Raw genomic sequence first — 25,827 nt, forward strand, 5'->3', positions numbered from 1 at the left:
ATTCCCTCTGATTCATTGCTTTTGGTCCGAGATATATATATATATATATATATATATATATATATATATATATATATATATATATATATATATATATATATATATAATTTTCTTAGTAGTCATCACCCTTATTAAGTGATAAGACCGAATCAACCTCAGTTTTGACAATAGCTCTGTGTAGCTGGATAGGATTGGTTTATCATATGTAAAATATTATCGATTACATCCCTAAGAAACAAAATGATCTCCCCTAGGAGGAGGTTTTACATTGATTCTTGTATATCTGCATAAACTTTATTGGCCATGACGTGGAAAAACGCCCAGTCTTTCAGCCATACTATCCCATAAATATGGGAACCGCAGTTATACCCAGAGCTTAAGAGGACCTTGTTGTCTATGCAAATGACCAGTGGCGGATCTAAAATCTTTCAAGGGAGTGGGGTCACTTAGGACAATCATATATATATATATATATATATATATATATATATATATATATATATGTTAGGATAATCATTCATATATATATATATATATATATATACAGAACATGTACACGCATAGGTACATATATATATATTATATATATATATATATATATATATATATATATATATATATATATATATATATATATCAATATTTATACATGTATGCACACATACATATTATATACAAACATTATTAGTTGTTGTTGTTGTTGGTGTACAGTTGTTGTAGGAATAATCACTAAGTAAAAAATATTTTTGCTTCTAATAATGATCTATTAAAAGAAACCATTACTCATATCCATGGGGTGGGGTGTGGCGCCCACGTGACCAGGTGCTCCCCCTCCCCTTAAATCAACCATTGCAAATGATATGCCCTGAAAATTCGGTTGATTAGCATTGCCCCATACTGTTTGCCTGACTTAAAGAGGAGCCTGGCGTTCTCTGGCAAAATTAACCAACATTGATTCCATATTCCTGCAAAAATGAAAGTCACGCACGGAACTGTGAAGTGACGTCACGGAATCTCACGAATTTTGTCGTCTATACTGACTACTTTGGGAGAAGGTTTGGTAGAACGATGCTTATGCTCTGGAAGATTCACCTTCCCTTCTCTCTACTGGGAAATGATCTAGAGGGATGATATTTTTGCCAGCCATTCTTGAATGTCTTACCAAGCCGAAGTCGATATTCACACCTGCGCAAATGGCTCCCATAAACAGAAAACTTCGAAGGAATTGACCATTTCTACCTAACCACGAGTGCTTCCCACAGGCCGAGGACGTCGAAGAGCTGCGGGCGCATCTACAAACGCAACAGAAGAGAAGAAAAGAACTCTTCGACAGTATCTTCGACGTCAGAATCCACAACGGCTTGATGGCCAGAGGAGAGCGGCGCCTCACACACAAAGCCCTCCAGGGAGCCCTGATGATCTCCTTCTACAGAGAGGAGCCTCGCTTCAATCAGCCCCACCAGTTGCTGCAGCTCCTGATGGACGTCGATTCCCTGATGACGAAGTGGCGGTGTAAGTAACAGCTCCAAAAATAAGTGACGCAAAACTGCAGCTTTCCCAAGTTTAAGCGACCCTTCTCTGGCCGCTGATTTCAGCTGCGCAGACAAATGGATACTCTCTTAGTAGATTCACATCAGCAGTGCATTTGATGTCTAGGCCAATCCCTTACGACGCTCCTGATTGGCTGCTGATAAGCCAATGACAGGGCTGGTAACTCTCAGTCTCTCTCGAGAGTTCGCATAGGCAGGATGTATGTTCCACCTCTCCTGAAAAACGTATCCCTCAGGAAAAGTGGAACATACATTCTACCTATGTGAACTCTCGAGAGAGACTGAGAGTTTCCAGCCCTGTGAATGGCTTATCAACAGCCAATCAGGAGCGTCGTAAGGGACTGGCCTAGACATCAAATGCACGGCTGATGTGAATCTACTATAGCTTGTCTAATTGCTTGACGAGTACCTGTCTTCGCTTATGCTTATTTTACTCTGCTGTGTAATTTTTTTATTCATGCTGTTATATTCATACTGATTTAACGATGATATACGCTCCGAATGGCTCTAAGCCATTGGATTGTTCTGATCTTAGGCCGTTTTGATGTTATTTGTAATATCTTTCTTAAGCAGACAAAGATTTTGATAAGTAAACTTTTCTTGGACAAACTTAGTCTTCGTTCTCTGATATCGCTGAGACTCATAAGGCCAAAGAAAAATTGATTTAACGAAAAGATTGATCGAATGAGTCCAACACTCCGAACGATCCCAGTAGACCTAAACGTTACTGTTAAATGCGTTAACACTACGATAAAACAAAAAAAACGTCGTTAACTTACCGCGCACACTTCAGAAACAGGTTAAAATGCATTTCAACGATTTATCGCCAGTCTCAACCAGTGCTTCGTAAGATTACTCAGAATTTGTCTATAAGGCCCCGTCCACACGGTCGAGCTTTGGTCGACGAACTTTGTCCGATGTGACGTCAGAAGCGAGAAACAGCAGGAAAAGTCAGAACTTTACCGCAGTTTCTCCGCTTCTGACGTCACATCGAACAAAGTTCGTCGAGCAAAGCTCGGCCGTGTGGACGGGGCCTTAGACTCTTTCTACACTTACGGCCGTAGACTCGTTTTCAACAATTAGTGCTCTCTTCAGACATTGTGCTATGCGTGTGAAAAGTTCCAATGTGTGTTTAAATATTTTACACATTCCAATTCTACGAATAGAGTCGAAACAAGGAATATCAGTCACCGTCACCTTCCATACCAATTACCTGTCCCATTCCGAGATCCATGTTGTGGAATATGCAGCAGGGAAAAATTAAATCATGAGTATTATTCGTATGAATAACCACGCTCCCATCGGAATCATTTCCAATTACATTTTATCCATTTTCTCACTTGTCGACTCGCAATATTCAGGTTTTATAGATATATAAAATCTTCTTAACACATCAAATTTGAAAGGATTATACTCGGTTATTACCAAAGAATCTTCATTTAAGGAATTTAACCGGTCAGTTCTATCCACTAAGTTACTTAATAAAATTTGCCATGTATTAACTGGTTCATCGTTATATGTTTTTTTAAAAAGCGTTTTAACACCATTTCAATGTTAATAATTGAACTGGGAACGAAATACGAATAAATTTTGTCTGCAACTTGGCAAAGAAAAAATGACCTTAATCTCACTGACCTTATGGATTTCTTTTTTGTTACGATCATCCTACATAAAAGTGCTTTATCAGACTGCTATACGTTGATAAAAATCAAATTATCAGAGCAAATGAGGAGAACATTATCTGGGCTGGAGATCCAAGTTCCGTAGTCGAAGTCAAAAGCCAGCATTTTACTGTCAAGCTCAACCACTTCCACATGCACGTATTGGTTTATTTCTGATAGCTTTACTGATAAATTTGGTCTATTTGTGATAGCTATATTGATAAATTTGGTTTGCTCCTGATAGCTATATTGGTAAATTTGGTCTATTCGTTATAGCTATATTGATAAATTTGGTTTGTTCCTGATAGCTATATAGGTAAATTTGGCCTATTCGTTATAGCTATATTGATAAATTTGGTTTATTCCTGATAGCTATATTAATAAATATGGTTTATTCCTGATAGCTCTATTGGTAAATTTGGTCTATTCGTTATAGCTATATTGATAAATTTGGTTTATTCCTGATAGCTATATTGATAGATATGGTTTATTCCTGATAGCTATATTGATAAATTTGTCTATAAATTTGGTCTATTCGTGACAGCTACATATTGATAAATGTGGTTTATTCCTGATAGCTATATTGATGAATTTGGTTTATTCTTGATGGTTATATTGATAAATTTCATTGTTATTTTGACATACAATTAACTCTTTACTTATCTCTGATTAGAACTGCTACTACTAATATTTACCATGGTTCCATAAAACGTCACAATTTCTTGAATGTGATTTTAGTCAAAATTCAAAAGGCTAATGATACCCTTTTTGGGAATCAATTTTATCTCTTTTTTTTTGCCATAATTTTTTTTGCCATAGATTTTTCTTTTGGCCATAGTTACCCCCAACTTCATTTCACGTTAGCTTAAACTTTATTAAGGATAATACCATACTTTTACCGTAACAATATTGTTTTTTTTTCTTTTGCCTTTTTTTTCTTTTGCCATATATATAGCTCAACTTTTATGAAGGATAATACCATATACTTTTACCGTAACAATATTGGGTCTGGCTGCAAATAACCACCTGAGGTATTCACGTAGATATTAGAACATGACACTTATTTTACCAAGTTAAATATTTTACCAAGTTAATAATGCCTTAACTACTTTTAATACGGCTCAACGTATTTCTTCCAGACAACCACGTCATGCTGGTACAGCGAATGATCGGATCGCAGCTGATTGGTACCGGAGGATCGTCTGGATATCAGTATTTGCGATCTACTCTCAGGTATTTATGACGATCGAGTGGTCGAATCGTTGGGACACAAGTATGTATATATTGTACATACATTTAAAGATAAATCTGTACAGAAAGCTTCCAGGATAATGTTAAATTCCCAATTTCAAATCTATCTTTATAAATGTATGTGCATATAAATATAGGGTGTCCATAAAGTCCTAGTACCATTACAAGCATTTATTGCTTGTAATGGTACTGGGACTTTATGGACACCCTGTATATTATATGTATATGAATATATATATAAATATATATATATATATATATATATATTATATATATATATCTATATATATATATATATACTATATATAATATATATATATATAATATATATATATATATATATATATATATATATATATATTATATATATACATATATATATATATATATATATATATATATATATATGTGTGTGTGTGTGTGTGTGTGTGTGTGTGTGTAACTGTGGACTTGATTCTCCATTATTATGATTATTATTAAAGTTAAAATGGAAGATCTTAATAGCACTTGATCCCTTACTCAGGGAGTAAGCCTACAAACTACTTTGTTGATGTTGTTGTTGTTATGGTTATTGTTGCTGTTGTTATGGGAGTGTACAGAAGCCCTGTGGAAAAGCCTATAAACGGTCTGAAAAAGGTGTTCCGCGTTGAGTTAAAAGATACAGAAAATTTAGGATAGGTATTTATGATTTATCTATTAGGATAAAAATGTAAATAATAAATAAATGTGCACGTTACAATACAGAAAAATTATGTCTAGTAAAATATAGTGTATTTATCTTATTTTCGTTTGTGAAACAAGGCTATTTTTACCGTAATTTTTTTACCGTAAATAATAATAATAATAATCATAACAATAATAATAATAATAATAATAACAAATCCGAAGTTTATGTACAATTATACAAAGATAAATCTGAACAGGGGAATCGAACAGATTCCCGAAAGCTGTCTGCACAGATTTATCTTTAAATATATGTACATATATAATACCTGTGGATGTGTTTCTCGATTTCAAGACTCAAGCTACTAAGAGTATGTTTTTAATAATAATAATAATAATAATAATAATAATAATAATAATAATAATAATAATAATAATAATAATAATAATAATAATAAAGCCCTCCACTGGAGCCTGTGCAAGAAACACCAGCTACCTTACAGTAATAAGTGGTACGAGCACCAACCTGAAGGAGTGATAGAAAACGATCAGGCAAAGATCCTCGGGACTATGGTATCAGAACAGATAGGGTGATACGTACAAATAGACCAGACGTGACGTTGATTGACAAAATCAAAAAGAAAGTATCACTCATTGATGTCGCAATACCATGGGACACCAGAGTTAAAGAGAAAGAAAGGGAAAAAATAGATAAGTATCAAGACCTGAAAATAGAAATAAGAAGGATATGGGATATGCCAGTGGAAATTGTACCCATAATCATAGGAACACTAGGCACGATCCCAAGATCGCTGAAAAGGAATCTGGAAAAACTAGCGGCTGAAGTAGCTCCAGGACTCATGCAGAAGAGTGTGATCCTAGAAACGGCGCACATTGTGAGAAGAGTGATGGACTCCTAAGGAGGCAGGATGCAACCCGGAACCCCACACTATAAATACCACCCAGTCGAATTGGAGGACTGTGATAAAAAAAAAATCATAATGATAATAATAAAAGTCGGGTACTTAACGTAAAACGTATCGTGCATCGTGCCAAGAAAGAAAAGAAAAAAAAATGAATACAAATAAAGCAAAAAATTCTGAAAATCGTTACCGAATCTTCATACAACTTGATAGTGTTCTTCTAATAAGTTGCGGCTTCCAGCAGGACTTGTATTTCAGAGTCGATAACTATCAGATGCCAACAGCTCTAAATATAGCTGACGAGGTCGTGCGTCTTCGGATGCGATATATGGCAAGGATTTTTTTTTTTTTCTTGCGTGAATTTGTATTACGTTGTACCGATGTATAATATTCTTCCTTGTCTCCTGCCGAGTATGCGTTTCAAGTTTATTGTTTTCCATTCATTTGTAATGATACTTTTGCTTACAGGCAGGAAACTGCGTTTTATTCCCAGAAATCATTAAAAAAAAAAAGTGAAAAATGCGCCGGAGTTTCTTTGGCGCAAGCGAGTTTTCTGTACTGCCGCTACAGATTTATTTTCGGTGGTGTCCGTATAATGTGTGAGCCGAGCCCTATGAAACTTTAACCATGATCTGGTGGCGCAGGCCTGTGCATACCCAGGAATAAATTACGGGATTTTTTTTTTTTTTTTTTTCGAGAGAGTTACTGTGAAAATTCAAGAAAGGGAGTAACTTTTCTTTAGTTCAACGGAGCAATGGCTGGAAAAGATAAGAGAATTAATGCTTTTATTCAAGAGGCAAGGACCAATTTATGGCTTTATAAACTGGGGCTAGTGGGAACATTTGCAATATTGAAACTGAATTATTTCGTCATTTAGCAAACTGCCATTTTGAAATCTTTCCAGCTCAGCGCCATCATTTACATTGAATTATTTCACCATTTAGCAAACTGCCATTTCAATCTTTTCAGCTCAGCGAGCCACGTAAACGTGAATGCTTGAATTTCCAAATTCTCCTAACGATACATCTTCTCCATTGCAGTGATCGCTACAAAGTCTTCCTAGATTTGTTCAACCTGAGCACTTTCCTGTTGCCGAGAAACTGCATTCCGCCCCTCACACGCCAGATGAAGAGCCGACTGAGCACCATGGAAGAGACCAGCTCCCTGGTGGTCACCACCACCAAACCCAAAGAGGGTCAGCAGCGGCCTGACGAAGGGGTATCTCCGTCGCCAACGAACTTTGTCTCGGCGGATTCGCCTTGCTCCATGGAGAACGGCGAGGAGAAGCACACCACCTCTGACAGCGATTTGGAGAAGAGTCTAGAAAACAGTATGGAGAGATCCTGCGAAGCATCGATGTAAATTGGGCGCATCGAAGAGGAAAGAAGTAAATGTTCTAAGAGGCTCACAATAATAAAAAATAATGCTGCGAGTTCGTGTATCATTTAAAAACCCTTTACAAAGCTTTCGAACCCTTCCCTGGGTTCATCTTTAGTCCAAGATGAACCCAGGGAAGAGTTCGAAAGCTTTGTAAAAGAGTTTTTAAGTGATACACGAACTCGCAACATCTCTTATTATTGTGGGACTCTTAGAACATTATATATACTCTCGCGATAGAGAGTTTTTCCCAACTAGAAAAGAAGTAAATATGGACAATTTTACTCACTAGCTCTGCATCTTAGTACTAATTACCCATGCATTTTGTCGACGTGCGCTCACTTTGAGGGCGCAGATACCCTGAAGATCATCATCTTTTGTATTTCATTAGCACAGTAATAGCTTTTATACGACGATGAATGTATTTTGTTTGGAGAGAGTATGATCATATGATCCAAGTACAACTACAATTTTGTATACAAGGTTAGCATAAAACTTTTTTACGAAATGTAGAATAACTTGACTTGTAACTAGAACAAGTTCAGTGTGTAACTCAAGTACAAATTTACTCTTGCCTCACTAAAGTCAAATTCAGGGAAACGCCCGAGGTCAGAATATGTACAAGTTGTTCTTTCCTTCTTAGCTCCAAACATGCTAGCAGTTTGCCTGCAACGATACAGTAGTCAGTGAACATTCTCTTCTCGTGTGCCTCTTAACACTTCCGTAAGCAATTCTGCAGGTGTTATATGCTATTCGCTGAAGTTGTAAACCCGAGTCATAAGAAAGAGCGATATTACAATAGCGAATTCATAAGAACAAATCTTCAATTGATATTGACAGTGGATATTGACAGAGATGAATCCCCCCCACCCCACCCCCCAAAAAAAGTATCTTTTTTTATTTTTAGAGCTTCGTATATCAACGTCCTCACTTGATAAGGTGCTACAGACCCATGCTTTCCCAAGCTAATAATATCACTACTGAAGATAGTTCTCGAATTCTATGACCCCCTTCGCCAAATATATACTTACACACATCAAACACATACTTTTATACACAGGCGTTTTATCTCAAATCTTACAGTCATCACTGACCGATGGTGTAAACATTACAATTTATTCAATTTCCTAGCTATAGTATAGTAGTCCATGGGAAAGATCATGGATTTTATGCCCTGAGGATACTGAAATACATTGATACCACAGGCTACTTAATTTTCTCATAGTTTAGTCTGTTGCCTACCGCAGAGTATTTCATAAAACTTTCTGTGACGTAAGGACTTCACCTCTTATGTAAAATCAGCTTAGGACAAGTGCTCAGTTCTTCACCTTTTCTCTAATTTTCATTCATTTTGGAAAATATCTTAGGTTTAAAAAAAGAACTTGTTGTTCCCGCATTAACTTTAGGGTATTCTTCCAACTTGGGCTACTTTCTTTTATAACTTTTAAAATTTACTTTTTTGCCGTCGTGTCTTCAAGTCATGATGAGAACGGAGGTGTTTCAAAAGGTCAGCATGATGCAAATTTCTTATCCTCTCATCAAAAATGTACACACACACACACACACACACACACACACACACACATATATATATATATATATATATATATATATATATATATATATATATACATACACCTTCTAGTGGTAGAAGTTCACTCTCGACGTGGTTCGGAAGTTAAGTAAAGCCGTTGGTCCTGTTGCTGATTAACTACTGGTTCCATGCAACGTCAAAACACCATGCAATCAAACAAACAAACAAATAAGAGATACCATTTCAGAATACAAAATAAATTTATTTAAAAGTGTTTGAAACTCTCCACAGTATGACTTTATACGTGCAAAGATTCATACATATGTATGTACACACTCTTCAAACATACATGCGTGCATTCTTCAGGCAACAGAAGCTTTACTACTATTAAAAAGAGTTACTGTAAGAATAATATTACTGGTTTTCATTTGGACGTAGTGCTCTTACTGTTTAAGTCTAATTCATAATACTCTATTATCAAAACGTTGTTTTAAATCGCTCTAATATCGCCGGTTTTTGGTAATTTTGAAATTGTTAGGTTTTATGGGAGTTTTTTTTTTTTAACGTCACTTGGGTGTCTCAGTGCTCAATATCACCACTACCAACCACGAAACTCTGAAACCCTGTTGTAAGTTTCCAGAATGTTTTATTTTTTTTTATGAGATTGCCAGCTCCACGCCCAACGAATCATCTAGAGGTAATCATTTTCGGGGGTCTGGAAAAGTCTTGCATTCAACCCACAGCCGTAATAAGGTTTACATCTTTCATCACATTAGTGAACGATTCTTCTGGTGTACTACCCTTCACAGTTAAGCTTGCCGACTTGCACCAACAAAGGAAAACCCTGGGAAATATTCAGAATGTGAAAAAGATCTGATATCGTCTGCTCGATTCCACCTTTTCAGAATATCCGTAGAGCCAGTTTATTTCTAGATAAACAGTTACTGTTCAAGTAAAACTGACACAATTGTTGCCAAGATCTTGCTATAGAGTAATTGCAAAGTGCTTCATTTTCACAACCACCCCCCCCCCGCTCTTGAAAAAGAAATTATCTCTGATAAAAACCACTGTGTTGCCAAGATCTTGCTATAGAGCAATTGCTAAGTGCTTCATTTTCACCCCCCAAAAGAAACTAAACTTGAAAAAGCTATTATCTCTGGTGAAAAAAAAATACTGTATCCAGCTATTAACATAATGCTATTTTACTGTAGCCTTGATGCAAAGTGCCTATTTTGTTCCAAAGAGATGAAATATATATATGTAAAAAAGGAAAAAAATGTCAAATAAATGACAAAACTCTTCTCTGATGATTTCATGCAAATCACGATTGGAAAGACGTAGCAGCAGCAGCAGTACTGTAGCTATCACTGCTATTGATATAATAGTTATTTTCTGTGTTCTTGCAACATTATTTTTCTATCAGTAGGTAGAAGTTCGACTGATTGTGTTACCTCTTTGTATTTTCCGTATTTTCCTTAGTTCTGTTTGTTTTGTTTGCTCTCAGCTGCTTAATTGCTCTCTCCAGGGTAAATAAAAATAATAACTGTACATAGAATTGCTTTGGGTCGTCGTGTTTACTCGGTGCCTATAAATTCACCTGTAAACACACCGCAGTTTTTACATTATTGCACATACACAAGGTAAGTTCAAAGTGCCCACTTGATATTTTTTTATATTCTCTTCGTTAAAATAATATTTTCTGGGTTGATTTTATATCAGATTGATTTTATCGTTCTGAAGACTCTTCTCCTGTTATTTTACTTCAATATTTCTTTGTCACTTTAATGTAGACGTTTGTTAATCAAGTCATTAATAAAGTGTTAACGGAAAGAGAGCGCTTGATCATTATTATCCCATAAAACATTCTTTTAACTAATGGTTTCCTACTAATGTTAACAGCTAATTTTTTTTCCGTATAAGCGATGCGCAAACAATTGTAATGAAGTCGCATCATTTGCACATTATAACGACCCACATGGTGGTCGTTATGACACTAGAAAAAACGTTTAATGGTATGGATTTTATATCAACTAAATAACTCAAAACTTTCCGCGTCGATTCAAAGCCAGAATGATTCGTGGCTTTACAAGTTTGTGACAAAATAAGACTCCGAAATACAGCTGTCTCATATACTACAGTATCTTGTTCATAATAGAACAGGACAATTCCAAACTAAAAGTGAAATCTAACTGGGGTCGTGACTCGTTTTCTATCCACCATTTTCAGTATACTTCATATTATTCTACAACAATGTGTATACGATTATATACAAAATCACACACATACGTGTGTGTGATAAGCCCATTTTCTATGCAGCGGTACTATGCACGGCCGACCGAGAACCCCTACGCACAGAATAAACAGAACTTGGTAAAATAGCAGTGTCTCCCATGAAATAAGTTGTTACAGAAAATGGTAAGCCTAACTAAAGTAAGAGAAAATTGTCAGAGAACTATCCGGGTTAATTAAACATCGTTGATTGAGCATGTCGTAGATGAGCGCAACTTTTCTAAGCAGAAAATAATCATAAATTCCGCAATAATGAGAAAAATAATAGCTAATGAAAGACTGACGCCGTGCAATGTGGTTGAAACTGAAAAGCGCTCTCCCCTCGTTAGGCACGACTTCGGATGGAAATGGAGCAAGTTACCCATAAAATAATGCTGAAAACTATCGTGCGCATCTGTTTCGGTAATTACCAGGTTATGTGTAATATGGGCGCTGTGTTTAGTGTTCACTGTGTTTACTGCTATTGTAAGTGAAGCGTTACAATCAAGATATCCTATAAAGGAGGATTCCGGAAGTCAATGAATACTTATTAAAGGGAAATTTAAAATGATACAGTAGTAGCTTCAAAAAGTGATCAAGTCATGCACCTGGATTTCAAATAGAATGGCTCAGTGAATAATTCTATCATACTGCCTGGCTACAGCTGTTAAGAATCAGGCAAAACGATTGTGTAGAACTCGGTAACCTAGCAGGAAATATAGCTCGGAAATCTAGGTGCGTTTACAGAGACTGCCATAGACAATCTGTCATAATTATGGACAAAACCAGGAAAAATATTATATTTAAGATATAAATAAATAAATAAAATGAAAAACCATGCAGACCTTTCGAGCAGAGTATGTATAGGTGCGTTTACAGAGACTGCTGTAGACAAAGCAATCTGCCATAATTATGGATAATGCCGGGGAAAGTATTAGCTTCAAAAATAAATAAATAAATAAATAAATAATGTTATTAGCTGGTGAAATAGTTATATCAATATAAAACTCAAACATATTAGATTAATGAGAGAAAAGTTCCAAAAGAATGGGTGAAAGGAAAAATTGTTCCTTTTTACATAAGGAGCTTGTCTGTTAGAGGTTGATATTTCCTGTCCAAAAAAAAAAGAAAAAAAAAGTCATAACCCGCTGATTTAGACTGAAAAGAAGTCAGCTGTGGCTAACTGATGCCTGAATGTATATGTCTCTTACTTGAGAGAGAGAGAGAGAGAGAGAGAGAGAGAGTGATGTCATACCGCGGCCTTGGGGAATAGCTTGCTGTTCAGTTGCCAACTAAACAGTGATTCCCATGGACGTGATTGCGTTTCACAGCTGAAAAAAAGGGTTCACAAGATTTTAATGTACTTTGTCAGTTCCTGGAATTCGGCGAGCACTGAAAGCTAACTCATTGTTCTGTGGTAAGTGACGCATGAAAAAATAAGAAATCGTATTTTGTTTGCATTCAGCGAAACGAGTCTGAGTGTTGCAAGAATGTCTCAACTCTGCCATATCACTACGAATCAAACGAGACCAGAAAACCAGCTTATGTGAACTAACTGTTTCCGAATCTTATATAGTTATTACTCGCACATTTAAGACTATTCAGTCGCCAAGAACTATTTTTTCATTAATCTTTGCATGAGCCACTGCTGACTGCTGCATTTTCCGTTCACCGGCATCGCAACATCTGTGAAAATTTTACTTTTTCGTTCTTAGATGAATAAGTCTGTTAGTAAATCACACATTGTAAAAGTTTCTGGCGAAAACTAAGAAAGCAAAGCACTTGCTGTTCAGAAAATATATCCGGGGCTGTGATTTATATTTTTAAACTAGATAGTAGTTATACACTGACAATTGGTGCGTGGGAAAAAAAATCTTTCAGAGATATTTCACAATAGGTTATTCACCTTCATAATCCAGTAAAGCATCGTCTACCCAGTCACAAAGGCTTGAGTTATCTTAGGGGTAAACCAACGGTAACATCAGATCGAAGAAGGAAAAGATATTCGATTAGATCTATCCGCGAATATACAGTGCTCTGCCATAGATCGGATCTGGCAGGCGATAATACATGAATCAAAAGAAAAGGGAGAGAGAGAGAGAGAGAGAGAGAGAGAGAGAGAGAGAGAGAGAGAGAGAGAGAGAGAGAGAGAGATTCTTATTAAAAGCCACGTTTTGGTTGCCAGTTTACATTAATTGATCGTTTACGGGGGTAATTTGCATAACGAAATGAAACCGATTAAAATGCCTACGCTATTCACAGTTACTCGTATTCAGAATGCAGTTACATAATCACCAAAATATTTAGCAAAACGCGAGGATACCAGACAATAATCTCAAAAGGGTGCTTGACTTAAGTACCGTATCCACTTGAAAGGTCTTCGCGGTCACTCCAGTTGGTCAATTAGAGAGAGAGAGAGAGAGAGAGAGAGAGAGAGAGAGAGAGAGAGAGAGAGAGCATAACACTAGGCGCAATGTTTACTGATTTCTTATTCTAAGAACCAATCAGAAATCGCGCCGTGGACATGCCATGAGTGTTAAGAATCTATAACTGTATCCCTTAATTTCTCAACCTCTATAATATTGCATAAAGTTGTAAAGGTAACAGGAAGGGAAATTTCAACTGGGTGGGCCCAAGCATCTGAGTAGGGGGTTGGGCCGGGCATGCGCCCCCTAGCCACCCCATAATGACGCCAATGCTGTGAGCGAACACCACATGCCTCTGTGACGTCAATAATGATGACGCTAGGAATCAAGCCAAGCTTCCCCAGTGTTTATCAATACTCGGATAAGGTGAATGTATCTTCCGGAGAGAGAGTCTATTTCCTCAGTTACTGGGACTACACAGGGACGATTCGAAGTGCCGCAGCCGTAAGATGTATGTATTAACATCTCGGACGTTGGACCCAAGTTTGACCTGCGTTAAAGTTATCGTTCCACAACGTGTTGAAACCAATCGATATATTATTACCTGCAACAGATGTCCGACGCAGGTGTGGCAGTGTGGTAATGCGGGTTGTGAGGGAGGAGGCGTTGGGCTATTTTTTTTCTCTCTCTCAGCTTTTATTTTCTTCTTTTTAACTCGGTAACGACGTACGCGACGATTTCGTTACGCTTGAAACTAGCGAGTCACAAGCAGAGATACGAGTTTTCAATGACCAGTTGACGATTGTAACAAATTCGTCACGTTGTACTGATTACGCTGGAGTGGTGGCAACACTCGAACTAGCGGTGTAGGCAAGGGTTTCTAATGCTCGGTGGCCAGCGATCGCCAAGTGCGTAAAATTTCTCGGTGTTTTTGCCCCTCGTAACCAAAGCTACGTGTATGTTTTATGTTTTATGAAATTATACCCTTTAGATAGCACCATGCCGATGACAGTGGTAAAAGAAACAAATCTGAAATCCATGAAATAGGTGCATTTTCCGGTGAGTTTTCAAGAGTATCGATTTCGCTGGTTTTGTCCTTTGACCTTAAAATAAGGTCCTTATCAACAGGTATGGATTTCATTATGTTTCATGGAATAAGGTGAGCTTTAGAGCGTATTTTTTCATAATGAATATTGCTCAGATAATGACAGTGAAGACTTTTGTCCAGATTATGGTAAATATATTTTTGAGGCCTACAATTATATTTTGTAATATATTATGGAATAATTATTCCTTATTGTTCAAACATTATAGTTGTCATAAATGGTCTTTTATAGAAAGGATTTTAATTTTATGTTTATAATTGTCAAAAGTATTATTTAAGGAAGTGATTATATGCCAGATGTTAATAGCTTGAAAAGGACACACCTAATTGCTGACCAAGACGAACCCCTTGGACCTATAGACCAGAACCAAAGATACTACAGAGTACCAGAACTTTCAAACACACATCTTTGGCATATACAGGATTACAGCAAATGAAATAACAGAGGAAATGCACATGAATGCCGTGATGATGGTTAAGACTTTTAATTATTTAGTAGACCTATTATTTAATATCCACGTAGATGGTATTTTGTGTGAATGATATACAAAGGGCTAATTCAACCTGTGGATGGTGAACCAGACTTAGGATCCAGCTCGAATGTAGCTTTGCATGATAGTTGGTTTGATTATCTGCAAATGATGACCTTATCTAAGAAATAGCTATATTGTTTGGGTACGGTCAGGATAAACACTACCACTGTTGATTGTGCGACGACTAAGACTAGATATAGCATAGCTCTTATTCTAAGTGACTTCGTAAATAACAGTGTATCCAACGATAATTATAGTAATAATATAACGGTTATGGGACAACTTAGTCTGGACATAACAGAGATCTCAAGTGACTTAGTTGATAACAGTATGCCAGACAATAATTATAGTAATATAATGATATTAAATACCATTCTTAGACTTGCCGTCTTCCAACCCTGGCCCAGCCTCTCTCCCCACCTTTCCCTAAATAAATATGTCAGGTAAGGGCACTCAATCATGTCCCTTGAAATGGGACTAGCCGGTTTGACGCATTTATAATAATCATCATTTTTTAACGTATGTGTACATTAGTTATTCATGAAAAATATAGCTGGACTTTTGTATTGCTGTCTTTAGTTATAACCATTGCCAAACTTTTTATATGTAACTAGTTTTCATTGCTATGAATAGTTCTGCTTAAGATGTTATTCACATTTTTCAGTGATCCATCAATTTTGTTTTCTTTCTGATTATTAAATAAGTACATTTTTTGGTTGAGTGATTGATTAATAGACTTTTGGCGCACACGCCAAGCACTGGGACACCTAAGGCCATTCAGCGCTGAAACGGAAATTGACAGTGAAAAGGTTTGAAGGGTGTAACAGGAGGAAAATCTCCCAGTTGCACTATGAATCAACTGTTACCAGAGGTAGGGCAGTAAGATGGAAGAAAGAGAATATGAGAGGAGGGGAGGGGAGGTACAGTAAAAGGAATGAAAGGGGGTTGCAAGCTAGGGTTCGAAGGGACGCTGCAAAGAACCTTAAGTAATACCTACAGTGCACGGCATGAGGAGCACTGATGGCACTGCCCTTCTACGGGGAAATACATATAGAGAGAAAAATTAAACATCATAACTCTTTGCCTGCAGGCGAAAGATGTTTGCTGTAGTGATGACTTGCGTTTATTATAACTGCGTCACACGTATTTTTACAGAGTAAAGCGAACAAAACTACTTTCGAGTCATGAAGCCAGAGGAGGACTTGCTCTTCAAAGTGACCGAATCATCTCTCATCATTTCATTACTCAGCTCTCCAAACTGGGACGTTTTAGTAATGAGAGGAAAAGGAAAAAAAGTCAACGGTTATATTGGAGGGATAGTGCTTGCTGAACCTACTGAACATTACCATAGACTGAAGGGGTCTGGAGTAACTGGCATAAGAGAAGTGGTACTTCAAGATACAATGAAAAAATGAAGAATTTTTATCTTGATCGTAAGAAATTCACTGTAATTACTGTTACAAGGAGTTACAAGGATTAGGATGTCTCAAAAGACTTGTTAGTCCATCCAAGTAGACATCGTGTGCTCACTCCTCTTGGAGCAGGTTTTACTGTTCATTCACAGTGTCCCGAAAATTTTGTCTAGCTTTCTTTTAAACTCTTCCACAGTGTTATAATGAAAAGTAGTTTGTCGAAACGACTGAATTACGTTACTGCTCATCAGAAGAGAACGTTTTCTTTTGGTGACATGCGAGAATTGGAGCCGAGAGAGTTAAAGCTAAACAGCTGGGTAGGATGAGACTAAAGGGTCTGGATTTTTAGACTATGGAGGCAGCAACCAATGCGGTTGGGAGCCCCATGGGACACTGGGGAGAGAACCTTGAACACCATCTACAGTGTGTTGCACTTAGACCAAACGAAGGCGGTATTCCTCAAAGGGAAGTTTATCATTTGGCCAAAAGTTAACTAATCAGAGGAAACAATATATATACATATATATATATATATATATATATATATATTATATATATATATATATATGTATAAATATATATATATATATATATATATATATATATATATATATATATATATATATATATACTATATATCCCATGTTATTGATACGAGTCTATAGTAAAGATGAATGAACGTACCGAAGAGGTATAATTAGCTAACGGCTATGTGACTTTTAAAAGAGAGAGAGAGAGAGAGAGAGAGAGAGAGAGAGAGAGAGAGAGAGAGAGAGAGAGAGAGAGAGAGAGAGATCAGAAGCTACACTAAGATTTCTCCCTTTTATTTCAGATTTAGGAGCCACACCAAAGCTCGCTAATCAATATGTCCAGTGGTCACGGATTTCCACGGAGAATAACGGTGGGTATTGTGATGACATTTTTCTCTTTCAAATTCATTTCTCTTGTGTCTTGCTTGGTTAAGCAAATTAATGTTAAGAGGCGACAAATAAAATAAAAACGTTATGGATGATAAATTCCTAAGCTTTGCAAAAAGAGTTGAGGTATATGACTTGCAAAACGCATAGGGTATGATATGTCTATCATTACATGTCACGAGTAAAATCTTCTTTCAAATCTAACGATTTTGTAAATAACTAAAGAAAGGCATTCAAGAGAATTTTTCTTCACTACGTATTCCTCCAACTCGGGAAATATTCGAGTAGGGTGTGAAAAGATAAGAATCCTTTTTTTCATCTTGAAGATATGTGGCTTATAAGGGAAGTAATGAAGAAATATGGCTTTTAAGTGAGACAATGAAGACATGTGGATTATAAGTGAAAAAAAATTAAGAGATGTGGCTTATAAGTGAGAAAATGAAGATAGATTGTTAATTTTTTCTCTTTAGTTTCTGTGAATAACGTCATCGTAATCTCAAAGTAACAAATTAAAAAAAGTGTAACTCCCAATTCATACAGGTAATCCAGTCAACCCTGTTCTGGAGTGAATGATGGCAACTTCAGCTGCTATAAATTGAGAACTTTCCATTGACCTCCGCTGTGCTTGTACATGTCCGCTTCCTGGGACTAATTGGGCTCCAAAGATTTTTTTTTTTTTTTCAATTTATAGAATTGTCTCGATTATGTACGGAAATGTCAGAAATGTGTATTCAATTACGAAATTGCTAGTACTAAAACTCGTAACTATGATGGTATGAACTCGAACCATAGGCTAGATCTGACTCAAAACCTCTGTAATATAACGCTAAATTACGACGAGTTAAGGTAGGCCTGTATCACCATTATTAACCCTTAAACGCCGAAGCGGTAAAAAAAAAAATGTCTCCCGTGTGCCGGAGACGTTTCAGAGTGAGCGCGGGAGCGGAAAAAATATTTTTTTCAAAAAATCATAGCGCGCTTAGTTTTGAAGATTAAGAGTTCATTTTTGACTCCTTTTTTTGTCATTGCCTGAAGTATAGTATGCAACCATCAGAAATGAAAAAAATTATCATTATCATATATAAATAATGCGATATATGATAGCGCAAAAAACGAAAATTCTATATAATTGTATTCAAATCGCGCCTGTGCGCAAAAACAGTTGAAGGTAACAAGTTACTTTTTTTTGCGTTGTAATGTACACTAAAATTGCAATCATTTGGTTATACAACAAATTTGTAAAAACGATAAAAGCAACACAGAGAAAATATTATCACAAAATAATGCATGAATCGTAACGCGCAGACGTAAACACATATTTTTTTCAATAATTCACCATAAATCTAAATATTGTCCTAGAGACTTCCAATTTCTTTCAAAATGAAGACAAATGATTGAATATTACTATACTGTAAGAATATTAGCTTACAAATGCAGTTTTCGACCATATCTGACGAGTTAAAGTTGACCGAATGTCGAATTTTTTTATATATATTTTTTTATATGCAATTATTTCGGAAATAAGAAAAGCTATAACTTTCAAATATTATTCGTTTTATTCTACATGAAATTGCGCACATTTTCATATATAAAACTCTATGAAATGCCTAATATGAAACGGAGCAAATATTCCGAGAATGGGACTTACGCATTTCGGAGATTTGTGGCGGAGAATCCGCGCGCGGAGGAAGGAAAGTTTTTTTAAAAACAAAAATTCACCATAAATTTAAATATTGTGCTAGAGACTTCGAATTTGTTTCACGATGAAGATAAATGACTGAATATTACTAGACTGTAAGAGTTTTATCTTACAATTGCGTTTTTCGACCATTTCGGTAGAGTCAAATTTGACCGAACGTGGTTTTTTTCTATTTATTGTGATTTATATGCAAATATTTCGAAAATGAGAAAAGCTACAACTCAAACTATTTTTTTTTGTTGTATTACATGAAAATGCGCATTTATTTTTCATATATAAAACGTTATGTAACGGCTAATTTAAAATGGTGCAAACATTACCACAATCGCACGTATGATTTTTTCGGAAGAGTTTACGCGCGGACGTAAAGAAAATGTTATTTTTTTCATAATTCACCATAAATCGAAATATTTTGCTAGAGACTTCCAATTTGTTGCAAAATGAAGGTAAATGCTTGAATATTACTAGAATATAAGCGTTTTAGCTTACAATTACGTTTTTCGACCATTTCGGTAGAGTCAAAATTGACCGAAGGTTGAAAATTTGTCACTTATCATTTTTATATGAAAATATTTCAAAATTGATAAAAGCTACAACCATGGGTTTTTTTCGTTTTTGTTGTGTTGTGCATGAAAATTGCGCACATTTTCATATATAAAAAATTTATGTAACGGCTAATTTAAATGGTGCAAACATTACCACAATCGCATGTATGATTATTTTCGGAAGAGTTACCGCGCGGACGTAAGGAAAAAGTTTTTTCATAAATTCACCATAAATCGAAATATTGTGCTAGAGACTTCCAATTAGTTGCAAAATTAAGTTAAATGATTGAATATTACTAAAATATAAGAGTTTTAGCTTACAATTGCGTTTTTCGACCATTTCGGTAGAGTCAAAGTTGACCGAAGGTTGAAATTTTGGCACATCGTTATTTATATGAAAATATCTCAAAATTGATAAAAGCTACAATCATGAGTATTTTTTTGTTGTATTCTACATAAAAATGCGCACATTTTCATATATAATAGTCCATGCAACGGCTAATTTAAAATGGTAAAAAAATTATGTCAAAGTGACAAAATAATTTCCGAGATGTGTCACAGATACTTTTTAGTGCGGCAAGAAAGAAATTCGCGCTTGCGCGCCTGCGTAACGATTGTAAACAAAACAACACCTTGATCCGTGAACTCCCAGCATCCCCCAAGGCGCGTGATTCAAGAGTTTTCGGCTGGTAGGCCTAAAAGTATTTTTCCGCGAATTTTTAAAAAAACTTTTGTATGTCGACGTAAAATACGTCCAGTCGGCACCCGAGAGACAAAAAATGTCGACGTAAAAAACGTCCAGTCGGCGTTGAAGGGCTAATACCATTTTTTGTAATTTTCCTAAAGGTGGAGGAGCTTCTTGAGATGGGAGACACACTTAGACAGAAAATAGAGCGGAACGGGGTTTACTGTGCGCACCAGATAGCCGGAGAGGCCAGATATGGCCGAATGAGCCTAAAGGATGAAAAGCTGTGCATTCACCGCATGGAGACCAGGCAGATCCCTGAAGATGTTTCCGTACTGAATGTAAGTGCTCCATGGCCATACTTTGCGAAAAAAAAAATGTGGGAAGGTCTGTTTTACGATGTGGGAGTTACTATCTGGTTGGTTCTACATGAGTGAGAATGAGTCTTTAATCGTAAGAATCGGGGGTGGGGGTGGGGGGGGGGGGGGGGGGGGGGGAAATTGAACATTATATTACGAACAATTCTGAGATTCCTGTTCTGATCGGCATGGCTTTGCTGATCTTATGACATTTTGATCATAGTCCATAAGAAAGTGTGGCAATAATAATAATAATAATAATAATAATAAGAAAAGTGATGGACTCCTACGGAGGCAAGATGCAACCCGGAAGCATATTTCCCAAGTCTGGAAGAGTTTAGGGATGGGGAAAATTAGGACCAATCAAAGTGCGTGGAGCTGATCCATGACGTCACAAGCCACGCCTTTTAGCTAAACTCGGTCGCATCATAGCCATTACTGCCAGTCACATTGCTGAAGAAAAACTTCCCCATTTCAAAATTTACGGCTTGTATGACCTATACATTTTAGTCAGATATATCGAAACATAATGCAGCACTAATTCTGCAAACAATATATTCTTCAAATGAGATACACCGTGAAATATATTATGCGTTATTGGCTTCTCCCTCTTGGTAATAGTGCTTAGTTCCTCTTAATTCCTGCTCAAAAAGTTGATATTCACTGCATAAATAATATTTTCATCGCAAGTGGCTAAATTATATACTTGAACATGTGTGTTTATAGCCATTTAGAAAGAGTTGCGATAACACATGGGATGAATAAAAAAATATACAAAATGGTAAAATTGATGGTATGGTAAAAATGATGGTATATGACCCGTAATTATCACTACAGACTACAGACAGGTGGCTAAGAACTCGCAGCACTTCGACTCCCATCAAGAATCTTGGACTTTGAAAGTAACGGTTTTAAAAGCATTGAGCATGGAACGTTTATCAGGCGTTACTGCCTGTTGCTTCAGGCTATAAAAAGGTATTATGTACAGAACTAAAATAATAACTGCCTTATGCTTAAAAGAAATGTGGAGGATACAGTTTTGATGACAAATATATGTACCTCGTAGGGGGATAGGGCCGACAGTACACCTCATTCGGTGCAATGTAGGCATTACATAAGGTTCTTTGCAGCATCCTTTCGGCGCCTAGCTGCAACTACTTTCATTCTTTTTACTGTTACCTCCATTCATATTCTCTTTCTTCCATCATATTGTCCACCCTCTCCTAACAATTGCTTCATAGTGCAACTGCTTTGAGGTTTTCCTCCTGTAACACCTTTCAAACCTTTTACTGTCAATATCCGTTTCAGCGCTGAATGGCCTTAGTTGCCCCAGTGCTTGGCATAATGCCAAAAATCTATGTAAAAACAAATATTATGCACTTAATTTAAGGCATACATTTGGCCATTGTGTGTGAGCTTGGATGAAAATAGTCGTATACTCATATACTACCGTTATCCCTAGCTTTAATTGAATCGTGTTGAATATTTGCATAAAATTTTCTGTTGTAAGATAGTTGGAAAAAAGTGTAATCTATATTTACTTTAAAGCATATCGCAGTTCTAATAAATTTATGCATCACTTCTTCTCTAGTTCAGCTTAGTAAAAAGTCTACCGTAACTCCGTAAATAGGTAATATTCTGTACTCCTATAATTGCTAAAAGTATTACATACTAATGAAATACTATTTTGATTCTTTGCACACAATGAATGACAAGTACGAAAGGTTTGCTAAGAATATTAAGTAAATTAAATAATCAGTGTTTTCTTTGTACACTGAATTTTAAGCAAAAATCCCGTAAGGGCTTGCTAAAAATATTCATACTGAATTTTATTATCACTTTTTATTTGTTTGTACACAATGTATGAAAAGTAAAAAATCAAAAGCAAAAAAATTTTCAATAAAAACTTTATATATTTGTACACAATGAATGACAAGGACCAATCAGGTAAGGACATCTGGAAGGTTTTATGAAAACGGAATCCACCTCAAAAAGGCAATTTTTTACTACAGCTTATCAAGTACACCTTGAAAAACAACCGTATTCAGATTAGCTACTGACAGGATGAGTTTGTCACGTAACCATATTTGGTTACATTAGGCTAACTTAGATCACCAACACAACAATATCGTAGGTTTCCTTACGGGCGCCTTAGCTCTTGAAATAATTTAATGAATGAAGATGAAACTGTGTCCCTGTAAATAGTAGGGACTATATCTGTCTGATTCCTGTTCATGGCCTAGTTATGACCAGTATATTGCTTTTATACAATGCACAATAATGTGCATTACTACGAAATAGCATATGTCAATAGAAATCCGTAGTGTAAGCCTACTCCCACTCTCTATTTTCCCCCACAAACAGGTCAGATACCTTTTACCACCTTGTATATAGTTTGATTCATCCCATGAGTTATCGCAACTCTTTATAAATGGCTTTAAACATGCATTTCCAAGTATATAATTTAGAAATTCGCGATGTGAAAATATTATTTACCAAGAGGGAGAAGCCAATAACGCATAATATATTTCACGCTGTATCTCATTTGAAGAATATATTGTTGTTAAATTAGTGTTGCATTATGTTTAGATATATCTGACTAAAATGTATATGTCATACAAGCCGTAAGCTATGAAATTGAGAAGAAAGTATTTCTTCAGCATCGTGACTGGCGGCAGTATTGGATGTAGGACTGAGGAGAGAGCTAAAAGGCATGGCTTGCGTCATCATGGATCAGCTCCACGCGCTTTGATTGGTCCTAATTTTCCCCATCCCTAAACTCTTCCAGACTTGGGAAATATGCAACCCTAACCCGGAACCCCACACTATAAATACCACCCAGTCGAATTGGAGGACTGTGATAGCGCAAATAATAAAAATGATAAAAATAATAATAATAATAATAATAATATCAGCTACCATGCAGTGATAAGTGGTACGAGCACCAACCTGAGGGAGTGATAGAAAACGATCAGGCAAAGATCCTCTGGGACTATGGTATCAGAACAGATATGGTGATACGTGCAAATAGACCAGACGTGACGTTGATTGACAAAGTCAAGAAGAAAGTACCACTCATTGATGTCGCAATACCATGGGACACCAGTGTTGAAGAGAAAGAGAGGGAAAAAATGGATAAGTATCAAGATCTGAAAATAGAAATAAGGATATGGGATATGCCAGTGGAAATTGTACCCATAATCATAGGAGCACTAGCACGATCCCAAGATCCCTGAAAAGGAATCTAGAAAAACTAGACGCTGAAGTAGCTCCAGGACTCATGCAGAAGAGTGTGATCCTAGAAACGGCGCACATAGTAAGAAAAGTGATGGACTCCTAAGGAGGCAGAATGCAACCCGGAACCCTACACTATAAATACCACCCAGTCGAATTGGACGACTGTGATAGAGCAAAAAAAAAAAAAAAAAAATAATAATAATAATAATAGTAATAATAATAATAATGTCTTATTGAAACTTATTGCTGCTTCAGCACTGTTGTGAAGCAGCAATAACTTTCAATAAGACTTTTTTAAAAGAGGGTCTACTACCCAGATAATAATGATAATAATAAACTAGGGAAAATAATAATTATTATGAAGACGTGTTAATTCATGGGAAATATGGCGGTGACTGTAATAAACTAACGATATAACAAATATACAGATAGTATATGCTTCAGATATGATTTGCGTCCAAGGTATCAAAACTAAATAACATAAGATTGTTGCATTTCATTAAGTAATTCCTCTATAAATATACTCGTGGACTTTTTTCAAACACTCCGGTGTTTTCTTTAGTCTTAGATTGCACATTGTCGAAATTAGGGGACAGCAGTAACTATAAGAAAATATATGACTCAACAAATATTGATTAATGTTATTATAAATATGTTAATTTTACTTGTTCACTTCTAATTCCATCTCCTGCGCCTTTCACCAGTACGAAGACGCAAAGACTCTTGTGGACCCGTCATCCAGACTGACTTTCTTAGACCTGGGAACCAACGACACTACCCTAGGCCAACTCACCATACGCCTCTCCCCCGACACCAAAGGTGCCCAGCAATTCGCTCTGCTTTGCTCAGGTGAAAAGGGAATATCGTACGCAAACACGAAGTTATTCCAGGTTCTCCACAGGGGGAAAAAATGGGAGTACGTTGGAGGAGGAGACTACGAATGCAACAACGGTGATGGCGGGAAGGCGTTGCTGCCGGATCTGGAACTGGGACCTGAGTACGAGAGGCCATGGGTGGCAGGCACTGTGAGGGGATTCTGGGGGCTAACGTCTACCGTCAGTGCCCAGTTTTTCATCTGTACCAGAGATCATTTGGTTGGTGTGTGCAGTCCAGCTTTCGGAATTGCAGAAGAAGGGTTGGATGTGCTGAGAAACGCTGTTCGGTTGTACCCTGATATTACGCAAGTCTACGTTCAAGACTGTGGAATCATCCTGAGTACTTAGCTAATTTTTATTTTTTAACATATATTTTCATAGAGTAACATTTTTCTAGCATGTCATAGGTAAACAACATCCATGCCAGTAGAATAATGAGTACTTTTAAAGTGTTTTCTCATTCCCATATAATCGCACGCCTTTTGTACCAACTTTGATATTTATTTATATATATATATATTAGATATTATATATATCTATATATCCTATTAACACTATATACATATAGGTGTGTGTGTACTAAATAAATCATATTTAATCACTTTTGTTCTCCTCTGTTGATGAATTACATTCATCATCATCACTTTTTCAGTTTACTTTCAAAACAAGTATCTCGAGGTATTTTACAATTCGTCAACAACAACTTCGCAGAACTAAAACGGGATGTTAATCGTGCCTTTTTTAACTGCTGGTCGGTTATACTCTGGCTCAAAGTACTTAGCTTAGTAAACATATTATGACAACCATTTGGAGTGTTTAGTCAAATTTATATTTTAATTTGCTTTACAAATTATCCCATATGTTCCT

General features: G+C 36.4%; 2 protein-coding genes across 4 annotated transcripts in view; both read left to right on the plus strand.

Annotated features, from left to right (window-relative positions):
- The window catches only part of LOC135202203 (tryptophan 2,3-dioxygenase-like), a 78,201-nt gene extending 68,214 nt beyond the window's left edge, over positions 1 to 9,987 (plus strand). The window contains exons 6-8 of the mRNA XM_064231457.1: positions 1,263 to 1,512; positions 4,351 to 4,444; positions 7,089 to 9,987. Of these exons, the coding sequence (XP_064087527.1) occupies positions 1,263 to 1,512; positions 4,351 to 4,444; positions 7,089 to 7,410 (666 nt within the window). The 3' untranslated portion in view covers positions 7,411 to 9,987. The remainder of the gene's footprint in view (positions 1 to 1,262; positions 1,513 to 4,350; positions 4,445 to 7,088) is intronic.
- Positions 9,988 to 12,486: 2,499 nt separating this feature from the next.
- Positions 12,487 to 25,467, plus strand: LOC135202204 (uncharacterized). 3 transcript variants are annotated; one of them, XM_064231458.1, is made up of 4 exons: positions 12,487 to 12,644; positions 17,476 to 17,544; positions 20,651 to 20,830; positions 24,790 to 25,467. In XM_064231458.1, exons 2-4 carry the CDS (start codon positions 17,509 to 17,511, stop codon positions 25,306 to 25,308), a joined length of 735 nt encoding a protein of 244 aa, XP_064087528.1. In that variant the 5' UTR covers positions 12,487 to 12,644; positions 17,476 to 17,508; the 3' UTR covers positions 25,309 to 25,467. The 3 variants fall into 3 exon arrangements, with proteins under 3 accessions (XP_064087528.1, XP_064087529.1, XP_064087530.1); XM_064231459.1 differs by lacking the exon at positions 12,487 to 12,644 and adding an exon at positions 13,973 to 14,104; XM_064231460.1 differs by lacking the exon at positions 12,487 to 12,644 and adding an exon at positions 14,143 to 14,721.
- The last annotated feature ends 360 nt before the right edge of the window (positions 25,468 to 25,827 follow it).

The sequence above is a fragment of the Macrobrachium nipponense genome, chromosome 30 (genome assembly GCF_015104395.2).
Source record: "Macrobrachium nipponense isolate FS-2020 chromosome 30, ASM1510439v2, whole genome shotgun sequence".
Classification (NCBI taxonomy): Eukaryota; Metazoa; Arthropoda; class Malacostraca; order Decapoda; family Palaemonidae; genus Macrobrachium; species Macrobrachium nipponense.

Coding starts and splice junctions, on each gene's coding strand:
- LOC135202204 (XM_064231458.1), top strand. CDS start 17,509: ATGTCCAGTGGTCACGGATTTCCACGGAGAATAACG. Junction 17,545..20,650: donor GATTTCCACGGAGAATAACG/GTGGGTATTGTG, acceptor ATTTTCCTAAAG/GTGGAGGAGCTTCTTGAGAT. Junction 20,831..24,789: donor AAGATGTTTCCGTACTGAAT/GTAAGTGCTCCA, acceptor GCCTTTCACCAG/TACGAAGACGCAAAGACTCT.